The 15883-nt window shown below is 45.5% G+C and overlaps 1 protein-coding gene across 10 annotated transcripts in view; it reads right to left on the reverse strand.

The window, feature by feature from the left end:
• Positions 1 to 15883, reverse strand: part of ATP6V0A1 (ATPase H+ transporting V0 subunit a1) — a 76342-nt gene that overhangs the window by 5916 nt on the left and 54543 nt on the right. For 3 of the 10 annotated variants that reach the window (XM_074343370.1, XM_074343372.1, XM_074343369.1), the window contains exons 15-21: positions 13884 to 14002; positions 13098 to 13314; positions 12609 to 12716; positions 7516 to 7623; positions 6529 to 6546; positions 1851 to 1968; positions 1389 to 1560 (exon numbers count right to left, since the gene is read on the reverse strand). In XM_074343370.1, coding sequence (XP_074199471.1) covers positions 1389 to 1560; positions 1851 to 1968; positions 6529 to 6546; positions 7516 to 7623; positions 12609 to 12716; positions 13098 to 13314; positions 13884 to 14002 — 860 coding nt within the window. Of the gene's footprint in view, positions 1 to 1388; positions 1561 to 1850; positions 1969 to 6528; positions 6547 to 7515; positions 7624 to 11729; positions 11805 to 12608; positions 12717 to 13097; positions 13315 to 13883; positions 14003 to 15883 lie in introns of all 10 variants that reach the window. The other 7 variants (XM_074343373.1, XM_074343371.1, XM_074343376.1 and 4 more) reach the window with 4 other exon arrangements.

A 15883-nucleotide genomic window follows, 5' to 3' on the forward strand; every position in this document is an offset into this window, starting at 1 on the left:
TGGCTCGCCAGTAAACAACAGCTGGGGGGAGGAGGGGCAGGAGGCGGAGCCGGCCAGAGAGGGCGATGTGTACTGACGGGGCAGGTCGGATTCCTTAAAGGAGTTTTGAGGGAAGAGTAAGTCTGGGCTGCATCTTGCCCTCACATGCCTCACTTTTCCCCTCTATAATTTAGAGCAACAAACAGCAGAATCTTTTGAGCAGGCTAGCTGTCACCAACCTAGGAGAAAAATCAAAGATAAGGGGAGTGGGGAAGAGATTTCTCAGGTTCAGATTTTGATTTTCTACTGGTTTGAAGAAGTGATGGAAAGAGATAGCCCTCTTCTGACCTTGAGATCATTAACACCACAGCTCATCCTGTCTGGGGATTCCTGAGGCAGGGTCAGTGGGTTTGTGAGCCCCTAAACTGGTAAAACTATGTGTGCACATACGGTAGGGTGTTTCTTTGGGGAGAGGATCTAGAGCTTCCAGAGCCACTGGACCCAAAAAGAGAGAGGGGATCACAGTGTAAAGGAGGAAACAGAGACTTAGAAATAGGGTTTGAGGCAGGGTAGTGAGATAAAGTACAGGATGCCCAATTTTTAGTATAAATATGTTCCATGTACACTGGGAAATACTTAAAACTAAAAAAAAATTATTCATTGTTTATCTGAAATCCAAATTTAACTGAGTGCTCTGTAATTTTCCTTGCCAAATCTGGCAACTTTACTTTGAGGTCATGGTCGCAGTCCAGACCAGACCCCAGCTCTCTCTATCCCTGGGACAGAGCTATCTCCATGCAGTGCCATTAAAAGCCACAAACTACATTCAAGAAAACAAGTAAATCCAAAGCCTGCCCTGTGAAGAAGCTGCTGCTATGTACCAAGCTATATACTAAGGAGCCAGGAATCCCCCTACTCACACAGAGCTGCCGTGGGGCTGCCCAGAGACACTGGCGCGAGGACAGAACGAGGAGGACAGACTAGGGCACAGTGTGCGCTAGCGCTTTCCTGGGCTTAGACTCTATTCCAGGGCTGCTTCCATTGCTCTGAACACAAGAGAGAGTTATATGCCAGTGCAAAAAGCCCCCAAACAAACAAACAAAAACCCCCAGCAAACAAAAAAATAAAACCCCAGCAGATCTTCTAAGTCATAATCAAGAGCACCGACAAAAGCAGAAGACAGGGAGAGGGACCCTGACAACACTCACCAGACAATCCTCCCTGGAGGCTATGAAAGTGAGCTGTGCGTGTCTGTGACATTTCCCAAGGCTCACTACCAAGTAGGTCCTTGGGTGTAAGGATGTGAAAGCAGACACTTCCCAGTGTCTCTGGACTCCAGGCAGGAGTAAAACTGCCCTCGGTGCAGCTAAGGACATGTCCCCACCCCCTGGCCCCGCGCTGCCCCTCACCAGTGTAAGCGCAGTGCATGGAGAAAGGCTGAGAGGCCCTCCATGATCAGGAGGATGGCCACGGTCAGGGTGGCGAAGGCGGCGAAGATGAAGAACAGCGCCAACCCCCCTGCTAAGCTCTTCACGCTCAGGCCGATGTGGATCACCATGGTCCAAAGCACCTCAGACAGCTCTGGGGGATGGGGAGAGACACAATGCGTTCAGCTGGGCAAGAGGCGCTGCGGGCCTTGCCATCCCTCCCCTGCGTGTTCCTGCCCAACCCCCTCTCCCTGGCTTCCTGCGACCTCACCAGCTAACCCGGCCAAAGTGTGGATCCTTCCACCCGGATGTCATTTTCCCTGGTTTCAGGAGTCTGAATAATTCTGGAGCCTTTATGTAATTCCCACTCTTATTAAGCCCCCCACCTGAGGGAGTGCCCAGAGAGGGGGAAAAACAGTTTTCGAGCTGAGAGAAGACACTCACGTGCATGAGCGAGGCTGAGGGCCCAGAGCCGCAGGTAGGAGGCGGTGTTGGAGATGCAGCCCAGGCAGTACTCGATGGTGTGGATGGCCTGGTGGACCATGGTGTCCCCAAAGTCAAACTGTCATGGGAGGAAACCAGAGAGGAGATATAAGGCTGGGAGGGGAGTGGGCAGGGGTCTGAGCACCGGTGCTAAAGGCTACATGTGCCAGGAGCCCCCCGGGCATAATCCTGGTGGGGATTTCAGCTATGCCATCCCCCAAATCCTGCCCAACTTAGCCCCCAGGTGAGATACCCCGTTCCTCTCAATATACTACATCTGAACAAACTACATCTCAATGAGACTCTTCTCAACACATTTGGTTTTTCTCCCTGCTAGGCAGTCAGCTCAGGAGTGGAGTGCATGCCCAGGTAGAACACGGCTGTCGGGCAGCGCCTGATGGAGCTGACCTCCACCTGAAGGTGCCCGAGAGCAAAGCTCTCTGCTCCGAACAAGTCATGAGGCCAGGACAGGCTTTTCCCTGGGCTGCACCTCAGGGGACAGGCCACCAGGCTGGGAACTACTTGGAGAAACTAAACTTCTGCAGCCACTTATTTTTACGACATGTTGGGAGCAAGATAACCTCCTTTTACTTTTGAGACTTCTTAGAAGATTCCACAGGGACATCCTGGCAAAAAAAGTTTTACAAATTCCTACTTGAACAGACAAATACCAATCAAAACATGTACTGTTTTGTGTTTCTGTTCTCCTCACACTCCCTTTCTTCCAGTTTTCCTTTCAACATCAAAAATTATTTCCAGAGTAAAGAGTAAGGGCTAGAACGAGCATCCAGGAGCTCACTCTCAGGACTGCTCCAAGCACAGCCGGGGAAGAACACCTGGCTGCTCCGGGAACACCAGGTGCATTTCTCCGCCTCTCACTCTCCTCCACAAAAGGTCAGGAGGCAGTTCCCCTCCCGAGGCCTCCCCATATGGCCCAGTGCACAACCCGGGGGGTGGGGGGACAGAAGGCTGCTGCCCAGGGAGCCACCGCAGCCTGCCCTGCCCACAGGTCTGAGTCTGTTTTTCACCAGTTTCTTTCAAGACTTATATGACTTCACCCCTAAAAGAAACCAGAAAGAACTATCTTGAGAAACCACATGAGGGCAGGAGAGGCGGGCCAGCTGGTAAAGTGCTAACAGCTCAGGCCTCACGGGTGCGGCCAGTGGGGAGAGGGGCCAACCATCTCTGGGCGACAGCCTTTTTTCCCCTCACCCCTATCTACACCCAGAGTATTTCTGGGCTTTTCTTCTGAAACAGGTTCTTCAAGCCTCCTAGCCACCCTGAAAACTAGGGTAATCCTAGTTACTTCCATCCCAACAATGCTGTTAAGAGCCCTCTGCCACCACTGCTGGCTGTTGCTCCAAAGCCCGTGCTCAGAGGAAGGACAGCTCCCGGCTCTAAGGAGCAAAGGGCTTTACTCCTAAGAGCGCTACGAAAGCAGTGACTGGGGGTTTCCCTTAAAACCAGCCCCTTTTAGTATTTTGATTCCACATTGAGTTTCTCCCATGAACAAGCAAAACAAAAACAAACAAATGAGATGGCAGAGGAAGCTTCCCTTCCAGGTGTTACCCTTGCTTTCTCCTGTCCTTCATTCCCAACTTGCTTTGTAAACTTGGGCCAGTTTCCTTATCTATACATTGGGGGACTGATACTAAGTGGGGTGAGAATTAAGTGAGAAATCCAGCCAAGCAGGCAGGAGTCTGCCACTGCCCGTGGGCGTCAGCTCCGACTGACCCTGAACCTCAGCAGACTCCCCGTCTGCATTCTCTGCCCGTTTCTCATCGCCCACCCATGCCTACTCCTCACCTCCTGCGCCTGGCTTCTACCCCTCAGCTCCACACACCTTCTAGGCACACTCACCCTCACCTCCTGTCTAACAGACGTTCTGTGACCTGACTGAGCCTCTGTAGGTGTCTGTCGCTACTGCCTTTTCCTCCTCCCTTTTAGGACACACACCTCCCCTCGGTTTTCCTCCTGCCTCTCTGAATGTTCCTTCTCAGCCTCCACCTTGGTTCTTCCTTCAAGCCTCAGCCCTTAGATCTTTCCTGCAGCACTGCCACTCAGGCCTTCAGCAGCCACCCCAGGAGGGAATCCTAAATGGTCACCTCCCTTTCGACACTGCCCGTTTCCAACTGGCCATGCCCTGTCTCCTTCTGGTGCACCGCGTGTGCTTCAGACTCCAGGCCACTCAAACTGAACTAACCAACTGCTCTCCACCGAGACTGACTGCTCCTCATCCCGGGTCTAAGAGAAGGTCACTCCGAGTGCCCCAGGCACCCACACCTGGAAGTCAGTCTTGAATTTTCACTCACTCTCACTGCCCACATTCACTAGAGCACTGGGACCTGCAGTTTGTACTTCCTTGATTTCATGTTGGGTTGGTCTCTTCCTTTCCGGCTCCCATTGCAAATGCCTTTCATCCCTTCAGGCCTCTCTGTTCTGTCCTGACTCCTGTCAGACCAGCTGGTCTCCATGCCTTCAGACACTGTCCCTCCCTACCCACCCTCCACCACCCCCAACAGGGGGTTTCAGCAATGGTGTGTGCTGGTCAATCGCCGCTTCCCTGCCCTCTGATGCCCCTTAGTACCCAAACACTCTACTATGGCTGCTTTCTGCCAACCTCTAGTCTCACTTCTCACCGGTCCCCCAACTCTTGACTCTGAGCTCCAGCCAAGCTGAATACTTGTTTATCCCCAAAACGTAGTGGCCCACAGGCCTCTGTGTCTTTATGCTAAGTACACACACTGATGGATCTGCATTCCGCCCTTCCTCCATAGAGCTGCCTGCACCACCAGACTAACCCTAGCAGTGATTTCCTTAGGGATCTTTCCCCCACCCCCGCCCAGTGTTTGTCAGGGGCCCTCTTTCTGGGCTCCCCCAGCGTCCGGCACACCCTGACCATGGCATCTGTTACCCAGACTATCTCCTCAGTTTGACTGAGAGTTCCTTGAAGGCAAGGTCTATGCTTTCCTTCTCTCAGTTCCTGCAGCACTAAACAGAGTGCTTGGCACATGGAGGCTGAATGGGTGGGTGGGTTGGAGGAATGCACCTGGTGAGACAACACTGTGGGGAGAGGTGCCACCAACCCTTGCTCAATGGTTACAGCCTTCAAAGAATTCCCAGACCATCGACAGCCCTGGCTCTGGTCTGCAGCTGGACTGGGTGCCGCCCCCAGGAGAGGCACTGATGATTCCACTGGGCTGTCTGTGTGGGACAAACAGGTTTTCACAGCCATGCAAAATGGGAAAGTTCTAGAAGTAGGCTGGACTTAAAAAAAGTTTTATTTGAAAACCTTAGATAACTGTGAAAGTTATCTAAATTTGGCTATAGAGAACCAGACTGTGTATGTGCCTGATAAAGATAAAATGTCCCAATAAGGAAGCTATGAGAAGCTGAACCCCCGAGGGAGCTGGGAGGCCAGAGCCTGGGGAGGCTGAATTCTAGTCTATTTCCTTTAAATGTCCAGCCTGGGACATGGCTACAAATGAGGACTGTGCTGACAGGGACCAGGGCACTGGGGCTCCACTAGGAAGACACTTAGAAAGAGCAGTATTGTTGGAGGTGGCATTCCTGGGAGAGGGCTGGGCTCCTCACTAACATGGGCACACTCCCACAGGGCACTTCCAGGTGGCTCAGCCTGACTGTGCACCGATGAGTGGAACACAGAAGCTCCTGGATGCCAGCAAAGGAGCCTCTCTGGCCTTTAGGAAGACTGAACACTGTCTGCTTTCACAAAGAACAGCAAAGCTTTACACATTCCCTCCCATTTACCCTTTAGAGAGGACCAGGAGAGCCAGAAAAGGGGAGGGTTCACAGGTCTAGGTATTTCAGAAAGAAATTTGGGGAGAAAGATGCAAACAGTGCAGCAAGGCCTATTAAAAACCCAATTTGAAACTTGTCTATTGCTAAATGAATTACTGCTGAACTAGAAGGCCTCTTCTACTCCGGATGTAACCTGAATATTTAACCAATTTTCTTTCTACACTCTGTTATTCTCTATGTGTGGCTGATATAATATGAACTCCTTTCATGTAGATGGATTGTATTTTTCTGGAATGCATCTGAGAGGTAAAGCCTCCTTTTGAAAGCTGTCTGTCTCCCACGTGGCTCACATGGACGTAAAGCTGACCCCAAGTGAGGGTCCCAGCATTCTCACTCCAAGCATCATCAAGCTGGTGAGGGCAGCAGGAAGAGGTTGGCTGCATCTCAGATAGTGAGGAAGGGTGAGCTTTCCCAGAAGCACTCAGAGGAGCAGGGGGAAACAGTTACTCCCAGGGGCAGAGGACCAGACACATCACAGGAGAGGAAGGCAGAGCCAGTGGGATTTAACTCCCAAAGGGAGTCACTTCAAGAATGCCAGTGCAGACATTACTTGTAGCTCCTTGCAAAGCCATTCTCAGAGGCATTAGATCAGCAAAGTCAATGAAACAAAGACAGAGGTGACCGACATGAGATGCAGTTAATGGAGATGAGCTTTTTCAGAACACAGGTTCATAAGCTGGTTAGAAATGGCCAGTGAGATGCAGGATGCAGGGGTGTCACGTGTGGCCCCAGGATGTGGCAGGGTCAGCAGAGTGATCACAAGGACGGGAAGAGAAGCCCAAGATACACATGAAGCCAAAGCCAGCTTATTTCTTACCACTTCGTCCTCGGTCGGCTTGAAAATACAAATTAACACTTAGTGGGAAGCCACACCACACACAAGATCACAAGTTATGAGCACAAAGCTACTGATTGCTTCTTGGTGGGGGAGGGAGGACTGAATACTAAATGGTCTAACATGTTGGAGGCAGGCCTCCTCAACATACACAGAAAGCAAAATCAGCAGGATTTAGAGAATTGAGATACTTATTTTTAAAAGGCACCCCAAGCCTTGCAATTTCTTTTTTAAAAAGTCATACACATATAGTGGAAGTGGTCAGTCAAACTGCAAGGTCCAGCCTCCTGGGTCCTCAACACCTATTCTATTTGTTTTAAAAAGAATATAATGAATAGATGAGATTCAAAAGTTCAGCTCAGAGGCTTTGTGGTATGAGTGGTCAGGCAAGGAGACTGGATTTTTAAAAACTGAGCTTGGAGGTGGTGGTTTAAGGAAAAGTCTAGCTTGGCTAGACTTCACTCTCCCTGTAGAAAGTAGGCAAATAACATTTTTAAAAAGCTCAAGTAAAATGTCTGCAACAAGAGCATGTTAGCACAACAGGACCTCAAAAGACCAATGATGACAGCTCCAATTGGAACCATTCTTAGGAGGGGCAAAAGAGGAAGGAGCCGCCTAAGTGGGCCGTGTTCCCAGTAATGAGAGCTGGGACACTGGGGCCCTCTCCGCCTCGGCCCAAGGAGAGCAGTCGGTAATCGGGATCTGCACGCTGAGCACAGCGGGCCACTCGGAATTCCAGAAGCCAGACGACAGAACAAAACTGCTGTGGGCTCTGCAGGCAGCACCTGGAGCTTAGAGCAGGGGCCGCTGGAAAAAGCTGTGGTGCCTTGAGAGGTCCAGAAGGCGGGCTGATCCTCAGGAAAAGTATTTTCATTTTTCAAGAAGCTGACTAGAATGAGGCCACTTAGGTACACAAGACGAGGGCTGACCTGAGGCGGAAGGAGAGGAAGCCCACACCACTGATCTTACCTCCTCTGCGTCCTCTGAATGGGTGGAGAGCTGGTCATGCTGAATAATCTCAGCATCCTCCTCTGTCGGTCCGTTGCCCACCCTGATCCCACCAAAGTTGAGAGTTCCCTACACAGATGAACAGAAAGAGTAGAATTTGCCTGGGCTTTAATGTGACATTCTGTGAGGTAGGGAAGGTTGACGGTTAGTACATTCACATCTCAGAAAAGAATATATTCTAACAACAAAAACAAATCCCACTGATCGAACAGCTCAGTAAAACCAAACCACTGTTCCCACCCCAACCACCACCGCCCGGGCCCAGCCCGAATTACATGTACCACCTCGTTCTGAGCAGAGGACACAGGCAGGTCTGCCTGCTGCTCCAAGAGACGCCAACCTCGCCCTGGTCAATGCTAACTGGGAATCCTCCTGAATGAAAAGCTTAATACCAACAGACTCTCCTAACAAGCGTAGCTCTATCTGTAAAGACTTCAGTGGCCAAAGTTTTCTGGAACCAAAGATTAGACTTCCTAAGATGGAGGGGAGCCAAATGACATGGTGATTGCAACGTGGTCTGATAAGCTTTCAACAGGAGCCCAAGAATTCCAGCAACCTCTCCCTGAAATGTACTGGGTCTCTGCCCATGAACAAAGGACTTCCTAGGTCACAGGGAAAACAAAAAACCAAAAAAAACCCCTTAATGTACATTAGCTTGTGGCTAGAGAATACTGAGTTAGGAAAAAAAAAAAGGCTCCTTTCCTTCAATGGAGGATTCTGGAGTGTTAAAACAACTTGGAGGAGAGGCATGTGGGGAGATGCTGGTTGCTGCTTCTCATTTCCCAGGCACAGTTCTCAGCAGGGTCTCCAGAATGGGAATTTCTAAGTCAACCTGATTTGGGTTTACTGAGGCAAAAGGACTCTTAGGGCACAAATACCAGGTAGAACAGGGGAATAAGTCTAACAGATGCCAGTTAGCGCTAACCTGCCATGGAGAGAAAAGGAGCTAAAGAAACAGCTCCTACACCCACTTCTTGTGGTTTCTGTCGGGGGAGCCAAACAAGGCAAGAGTTCGAAGGCTGTCCTGCTGCAAAACAGCCTCCAAGCAGCAGCACAAACAATGTGCAGGCAGCTTCAATCAGCTGCCCCCAGGTCCCCACCTGCAGCTCCACCTTTTGGTGTGCTCCTCTGACCACAGCTTATGACCACGAGACCTCAGTGATTGGACAAATTCTCTCTCTTCTTCTAGCGGTTGTTCTCACATGCTGGTCAGAGAACCAGCTGCATCAGAATCACCTTGAAAGCTGCATTTCGTTAAACAGAAATTCTTAGATACCACTCCCAGAAATTGTAAATTTAGTAGGTCTGGGGTGGGGCCTAGGAAATCTTTTTCTCTTTCTTCAAAAAAAATTGTTTGGAGGGAAGAGGGTATAGTTCAGTGGTAGAGCACATGCTTAGCATTTAGGAGGTCTTGGGTTCAATCCCCAGTACCTCCTCCAAAAATAAAACAAATAGACCTAATTACCCCCCCTCCAAAAAAAAACTAAAAAAAATTTTTTGGAGGGGGAGGTAGTTAGGTTTGTTTGTTTGTTTGTTTGTTTATTTATTTACTTATTATAACAGAGGCACTGGGGATTGAACCCAGGACCTCAAGCATGCTAAGCACACACTCTACTACTGAGTTATACCCTTCCCCCAAGGAAATCCATATTTAAAAAATATTTCCCCAAGTACAAACTGTAATCATTTCAACTGTCTATCAATATTGAAAAGGCATGTACACACAAAAAAGGCATGCTCCCTTTGAGATAGCAATCCCACTCTGGGAACATCTATGCCTCTGAAGTTTTATCTAGATACATGGACAAGGATGTTCCCTGTGTTACTTGGAATAGCAAAGAACAGGGAACAACCAACATATCCATTAACAAGAGAATGACTACATAATTTTAGCACATCCAACAGAATGTTCTATGGAATGCTAGGCAACTATAACAGTATCACTATGAAACAAGATACTCTAAATTTTTATAAACCTGATAAATCAAGGGGCAGAAGAGTGCTACAACTTAAAACAAAATTGCTAATGTGCTTTAAATATACATGTGTACATAAACATATTTCTAACAGTGTGTGATAGACATGTGCAGAAAAAAATTTAAAGGCAAGATTCCCCCACCTGCTAACAATACCCTGGAGGAGGATGCGGGGGGTGGGGACGGAGGGCGCTGGGGACAGGCAGGCTTTCAGTATCATTTGTATCTCTAACCAAGTGCACCTATTGCTATAATTTTATTTTTAATGTCAGCAGGGGGTTGTCTGGGTCATGAATTATGGGCAATCTTTATGTCTTTTCCCACTTATCCATTTTGTTTTAATGTCCTAAGAAACAAATTTAAAGTTCACCAGGTGATTCTGATGTGTAATCACACCTGGGAACCGCTGAAGCCCTGGGCACCTCCAGGTCACACAAATATTACACTCAACAACCCTCAAAAGGTAGCCTGAAAGTGTAACAAAGGTGCACTTTCTGCATCACTTTCTGTACAACACGAGACAGGAGAGGACCCCAGAGTACCCTGGGGTGGGTCATAGGGTAAAGGAGGGCTTTAAGGCCTAAAGCAGAAAGCCATTTCAGAAGTTTTCCCCAACCAGCAGATGAAGTGAGGGGCAGACAGGTTAAACCTCCCAGCCAGACACTGGTAAGTGTCCCTTCAGAACAGAGGGAATGTGAGTTACAGGAAGGAGGATGAGACACACACATCAGCATAAAAAAGAAAAAAAAATTAAACTGTGGTACACTGCCTACAGACAACCAAGAGGACTGAGAACAGGACAGAAACATATCGGGAATCACATCCTTAGCCCCTGGGGTCAAGAATCCAGGACCCTTGCAGAATGATCACCCTGATACCTTAAAGCTGCTCTCCAGAAACAGATGTTTGGCTAAAGAAACAGTGGGCTAAGAAGACTCGAATGTATAGGTTTCCAGACTGGGGACTTTTAATTTGGACAGTATCACAGAAGAGGATGCCAGATTTAAAAGTATCAAGACTGATGCATCAGAAGGGCTTTTTTTTTTTTTTTTTTTTTTTAAAGAAGTGCATCTTAAATAAACTAAGCCTGGTAGAAAGAAGGGCACGTGGAAAGAATGCCAATGAATGGACAGTCTGTGCTTTAAGGTTTTTTGTTTTTTTAATTTCTCAAAGGAAAGGAGAGAGTTAAGTCTCCACTTGAAGATAATTTTAAGCAGCAACATTAAAATATCTTCTGATCCAAAATATCAGCCCTTTTAGACTAGTTCAGAATAGCAGTTTTCTAAGTTAAAATGATCAGAAACACCTAATGAAGGAAATGGTCATCCATCTAAATATTTATTTATTTAAATATTCATTTATTTAAAGGAGTAGGATGCTACTAGAACACAGCAGTACAGGAGTCATCACTACTGGTGAGATTTTAGAAATCTTACAGATTCATTACCTAGAATAGACTAGGCTAATCTGATTCTCAGCACATTATAAGATTTTGGTTAAGAGACGTTTTGGGACAAATACTGAAATGCTTAACATTCAAAGTGCTGTTACTGAATCATGAGTTAGTACTGGAAGAAGGAAAGATCAAAACAGAAGATGACTTTGGCTATGACACCAGATGCGGAGTACACACGAGACACACAGCAGAGTGAAGGTCTCAGTGAAACAGCTGAAGACATGAGGCTTCTGAGTCTCTCACGAAAAAGTCAACATGTACAAGCTCCCAGTGGAAAGAGAGTACGTCACAACTGAAATGAACCAAATGTCCAAGCATCACTCTGAAGCAGAACTGTAAAGTGTGGGGAAATCAATTCAAGAATCACAGAGATGTTATCGCTCCATGCTTTAAAAATCATTCAATACATGGTCACAGAACACAGACACAAAAGTGGATGAGTCCAAGAGCTGCCCTCTTGGAGTGAAATGATGGACCTGGAGAGGGTATGACCACCACCTTGCTTCCATGGACATGACTGTGCTTATATACTGAAGAGAAACTTAGCAGACCAATGGTCAAGATGCCATCAGAATCTATTCCTAAGAGGTGGAAATCTTTTCTGCCATCATCTCAGTGAGTAACAAGGACACTTCTCAAGAGCACACACATCCCACGCTCTTAGGATAGTTAAAAAGAATTCTGCTGCACTGTTTGCCACCTCTTTCAACAAAATGATGGTTTGTTGGTTTCAATTCACTCACTGTTGCAGCCACTGCTGCCTCTAGTCCCTGTTGGCTCGGGGTTGGGCTGACTGGGGCCTCCACAGGTAGCCCTTCCTGATACTGAACAGAAGAAAAGAGGAAGGGAGAATGACACAAAAGAGGGAGGGAGTGAAAGGGGAGACGAATGGAGGGCATGGAAGGATGAAGATGGTCAGAAAAGGGAGAAGGAGGGTCTTGTAACTCAGCTGCTCTCCAATAGAAGTAACAATCTAACAGCCGTATGAGAGTCATGCAACAAGATCTTTCAGGTTTTTCCAGGCAATGTAGTAAGTAAGCATTATTGCATAGCCAGAAACGGACATCTGGCAACTCAAGTGTGTGTGTGTGTGTGTGTGTGTGTGTGTGTGTGTGTGTGTAAACACAAGTATGCATGCTGCTTTTTAAAAACATAAAAAGTCAATGTGCCAAAACTTTTTTCCCGGATGTTTTGGTTGGTGAAAGTATTAAGATCTTTTCTTAAAAGAAAATGTCTCAGCATCAGCCCTGTGGTTGTCCAGGCCAACCACATGAGTGGGTTCGTCTGCAGCGCCTGCAGCCTTGCTTTGGCTGATGCTGCATCCAGACAGGTCCAGACCCAGATTTTGCTGAGCACAGCATGACTGGGAAAGGTAAAAACTTATGACTTGTTCTCCTGGGCTACTCAAAGCTGAGTCTGGATGTCTGGGCAGCAATTACATGTTTGTTTTCGTTCTTTGGTTTTGTTTTGTTTTTAATGCAGGTCCGGTGCTCATGCTGGGATATAACACAAATGCATTTTAAGAGAATACAGACTTATGTACAACTCATTATACCCAATGAGGAAGTGTCTTGATCTTAAAAAAGAAATCTAGTGACTTTCAGCAACAGAAATACACCCACCAAATGCTTCCTCCTCAAATACTGACGGCGAAGGACGAGTGGTTTAAACAGTAGCATCCAAGGTACACACAGTAGTGCCACCACTACCAGGAAACACTGAATTCCTTTCTGCAAAGTAAGAAGGCCAAGGCACATCACATTAATTGAATACGCAGTTTCCAACTCTAGCATAAATTTCCCTAAAAGAGTGTTGTCTTGCTGATCTATGCATAAATAACAAATCTAGTTTCTCAAAATAATTAGTATATGTTGTGGCAAAGTCCAGGATTGTCTACATGATGAGAGTTATAAATTCTACCCTTTCTGGATACAGAAGTTACATCCTCCAAAAAAGGAGGATGGGCTGAACTTAGATCAGGATGCATGGACTGAAAACCAAACACTATAGAAAGGGATTTTTTTTTAAAAGGCTTTTTCAGAGTCACAAAAATATCTGGCTTCCTGACCTAGAATAACCACCTATGACAGTCCACTTCTGGTTTGACGCACCTGTCCAGAATACAGCATCGAGTTACCAGAGTCCCCGTAGGAAAACAGGAACATGTTTATGAAATGGATCAGAAGGCTTGGTGCTTTCTCAGATGTGTAAGCATCATAGGCCGTCCACTTGTAAAAAATAAGGATAACCAAGTAGCCAAACAAAGAGGTCATGAAGATTACTTCCGGAATGAATCCAAAGTAGATATTCAGGGGCTTCTTGAAATAGCTAAAAAGTAAGAGAGAAAAGTGTCAAAGATGAACATACCCAGGGTCACCTCTATACCAAGTGGAGTGCTTACAAGATTTTGTACCTAAAACTCCCTTGGTCCTGTGTTTATCATTTTAAGAAGCAACAGCCAGAAGCCATGGAGGCAACAAAGATAAGCAGGATTAACTATGACTTCCAAGCTTTTGGACCTTGGACAGCTCTAGTATCACAACCGCCCCCCAACCCAAATCTCCCATAAGAAAGAGATGGGAAAATCTAGTATATTCTGAGACCACAGTTCATAATTTTATGTGAGTTACACATCAAGGGAAAAAGAACGTAAGTCTCATTTTGATGAAAATCGCACAAGGTTTTTTCAGAGATCTTTAGTACAACTGTACATTGTTGAGGGACTAATATTAAGTAAGCTTCATTTAAAGAAATGAGATTTTTATAAATGTACTTCTTTAATACAGAACAGTGTTCTGAGTTATTAATCCCTCCCCAAAGATGTTATGATTTCTTTAGGCAAAAGTGCTGTCTAAATAAACTATGTGCATTCTTATATGACAAACAGAGCAACTCACGTATGGTTGAAAAGGCTCAGGCTGACTCCAAACAGCATGTGGATGATACCAAGGATAACAGACATCTTCATCTTAAAGGAGTTGAGGAAGGTCAGTTTATTGGTAGCAATGTTCCAAATCTGTCACAATCCAAGAAAACAAAAAGGCATTAGAAAGAGTTCTCAAATGGAAAAATAGTCTAAAGACTCCTTTTTTTTTTAAGTTATGGAAAATCCTAAACATACACATAAGCAGAGAGAATAGTATAACAAAATCCCATGAACCTGTGGCCCAGCTTCGACAATGACTCCCGTTCATCTTATTTCAACATCATACCCCCCAACACACTCCCCGTCTCCACACTGTTTTGAAGCAAAGTCTAGATATCATTTTACCTGTAAATATTTCAGTATGGGTCCCTAAAAGGTAAGAACTCATTTTTAAAAATTCACCACAATACTGTTGTCGCATCCCAGAATATTAATGATTCTTTAATATCATGAAATAGCCAATATTACATTTTCTTGATAATATCCTTTTTTTTTTTATAATTCATTTAGTCAAAGCAGGGTCCAGATAAGGTCTATATACACTGTGAATGCTGATACAGCTTGTAAGTCTCTGATTTCCCTCTAGCTCTTCTTCTTTATTCCTTACAAATTATCTACTGGAGAAATTGGGACGTTTATCTTGCAGACACTCTCACAATCTGTGTTTTGCTAATAGAAACTCTGTGGTGCTGCTGTTCTATTTTTAGATATTAATTGCCTTAAGCTTTGTCACCTAAGGCCTGGATGCCTGTAAAATTTTCCTGACAATTCTGCCTCCACTTGGCCGTCAGATTCTGTTTCCTAGCTCATGACGCCGATACAGTCATATTCCTGTGCCTAAACCTCTCAGAACCTCGACTGTCATCTCTCTACGATAAGGTGCAAACTCTATACCCTATGAAACAGATCTTCCACCATCCAGCACAGCATCTTCTTTTCTGAACTGGCCTCTTCATGAAAGGCTCTTCCTTGGTGACTTCTAATCTGAAAACTTGTGGCTGGTTCTCTCTGCAGCCCCAGTGTCGCCTGAAGTTCTACGACTCCAACTTCCTGATGGACATTTATACCTGAGTGTCCCACAGGCACTTTAAACTCAGTATCTACCTTGTAAGCATCAAATGCGATGTTTGCAAAAACAAACAAACAAACAAACAAAAACTCTGTAACTACAGAACACTATATAAATGTGAGGTAATATTATTGCTCGACTCCAAGCTACTTGTGGACAGGAGCTATGTCTCAGAATAATGTATCTCCCTCAGCAGGCACTATGCCTTGCAGACAACAGGGATTCAGTAAACATTTGTTAAATGCATATGTGAAATGTTATTAAATCTCTCCAAGCCTTAGTTTCTTTATCCGTGTAATACCTGCCTGATAGAATTGTTTGGGGATAAATCAGATATGCTGAGGGCTCAGTACAGTGCTTGTCCCATAAGAAGCATTTCAGTAACACTGCTTCTATTTTAATTATAATAACTTTGTATCTCCCAACCTCCATTCTTTTGCACATACTTTTCCTTGCCTACAACAATCTGAAATATTTTTTGAAGGCCAGATTAATCTCTGCCCCAAACCCCTTTTTTTAAAAAAAATATGACACCTTAACCTTTCTGGTCCATAATGATCTGCTTTTCCTCTGGAATTATGTGATCCTTACAGTCTAACACTTAGACTTAAATTCCCCCCACCTCCCCTTTTTAAGTACACAAAAGATTTGATCATACTTTATTTGCCTAAGTACTTGAAAAAAAATCAAATTTTGGGATAAGCTTTTGTGAATATGTAAAGAATGGAAATCTAAAATCCATGAAAAATAATATATATATTATATAAATATATAACTGAATAACCAGACTGTACACCAGAAATTAACACAATATTGTAAATCAACAATAATTCAATAAAAATAAATAAGATAAAACAGAATAAAATCCATAGAAAAGAGCTATTTTTGCTTTGTTAAAACAT

This window comes from Camelus bactrianus, chromosome 16 (genome assembly GCF_048773025.1).
Source record: "Camelus bactrianus isolate YW-2024 breed Bactrian camel chromosome 16, ASM4877302v1, whole genome shotgun sequence".
NCBI lineage: Eukaryota > Metazoa > Chordata > Mammalia > Artiodactyla > Camelidae > Camelus > Camelus bactrianus.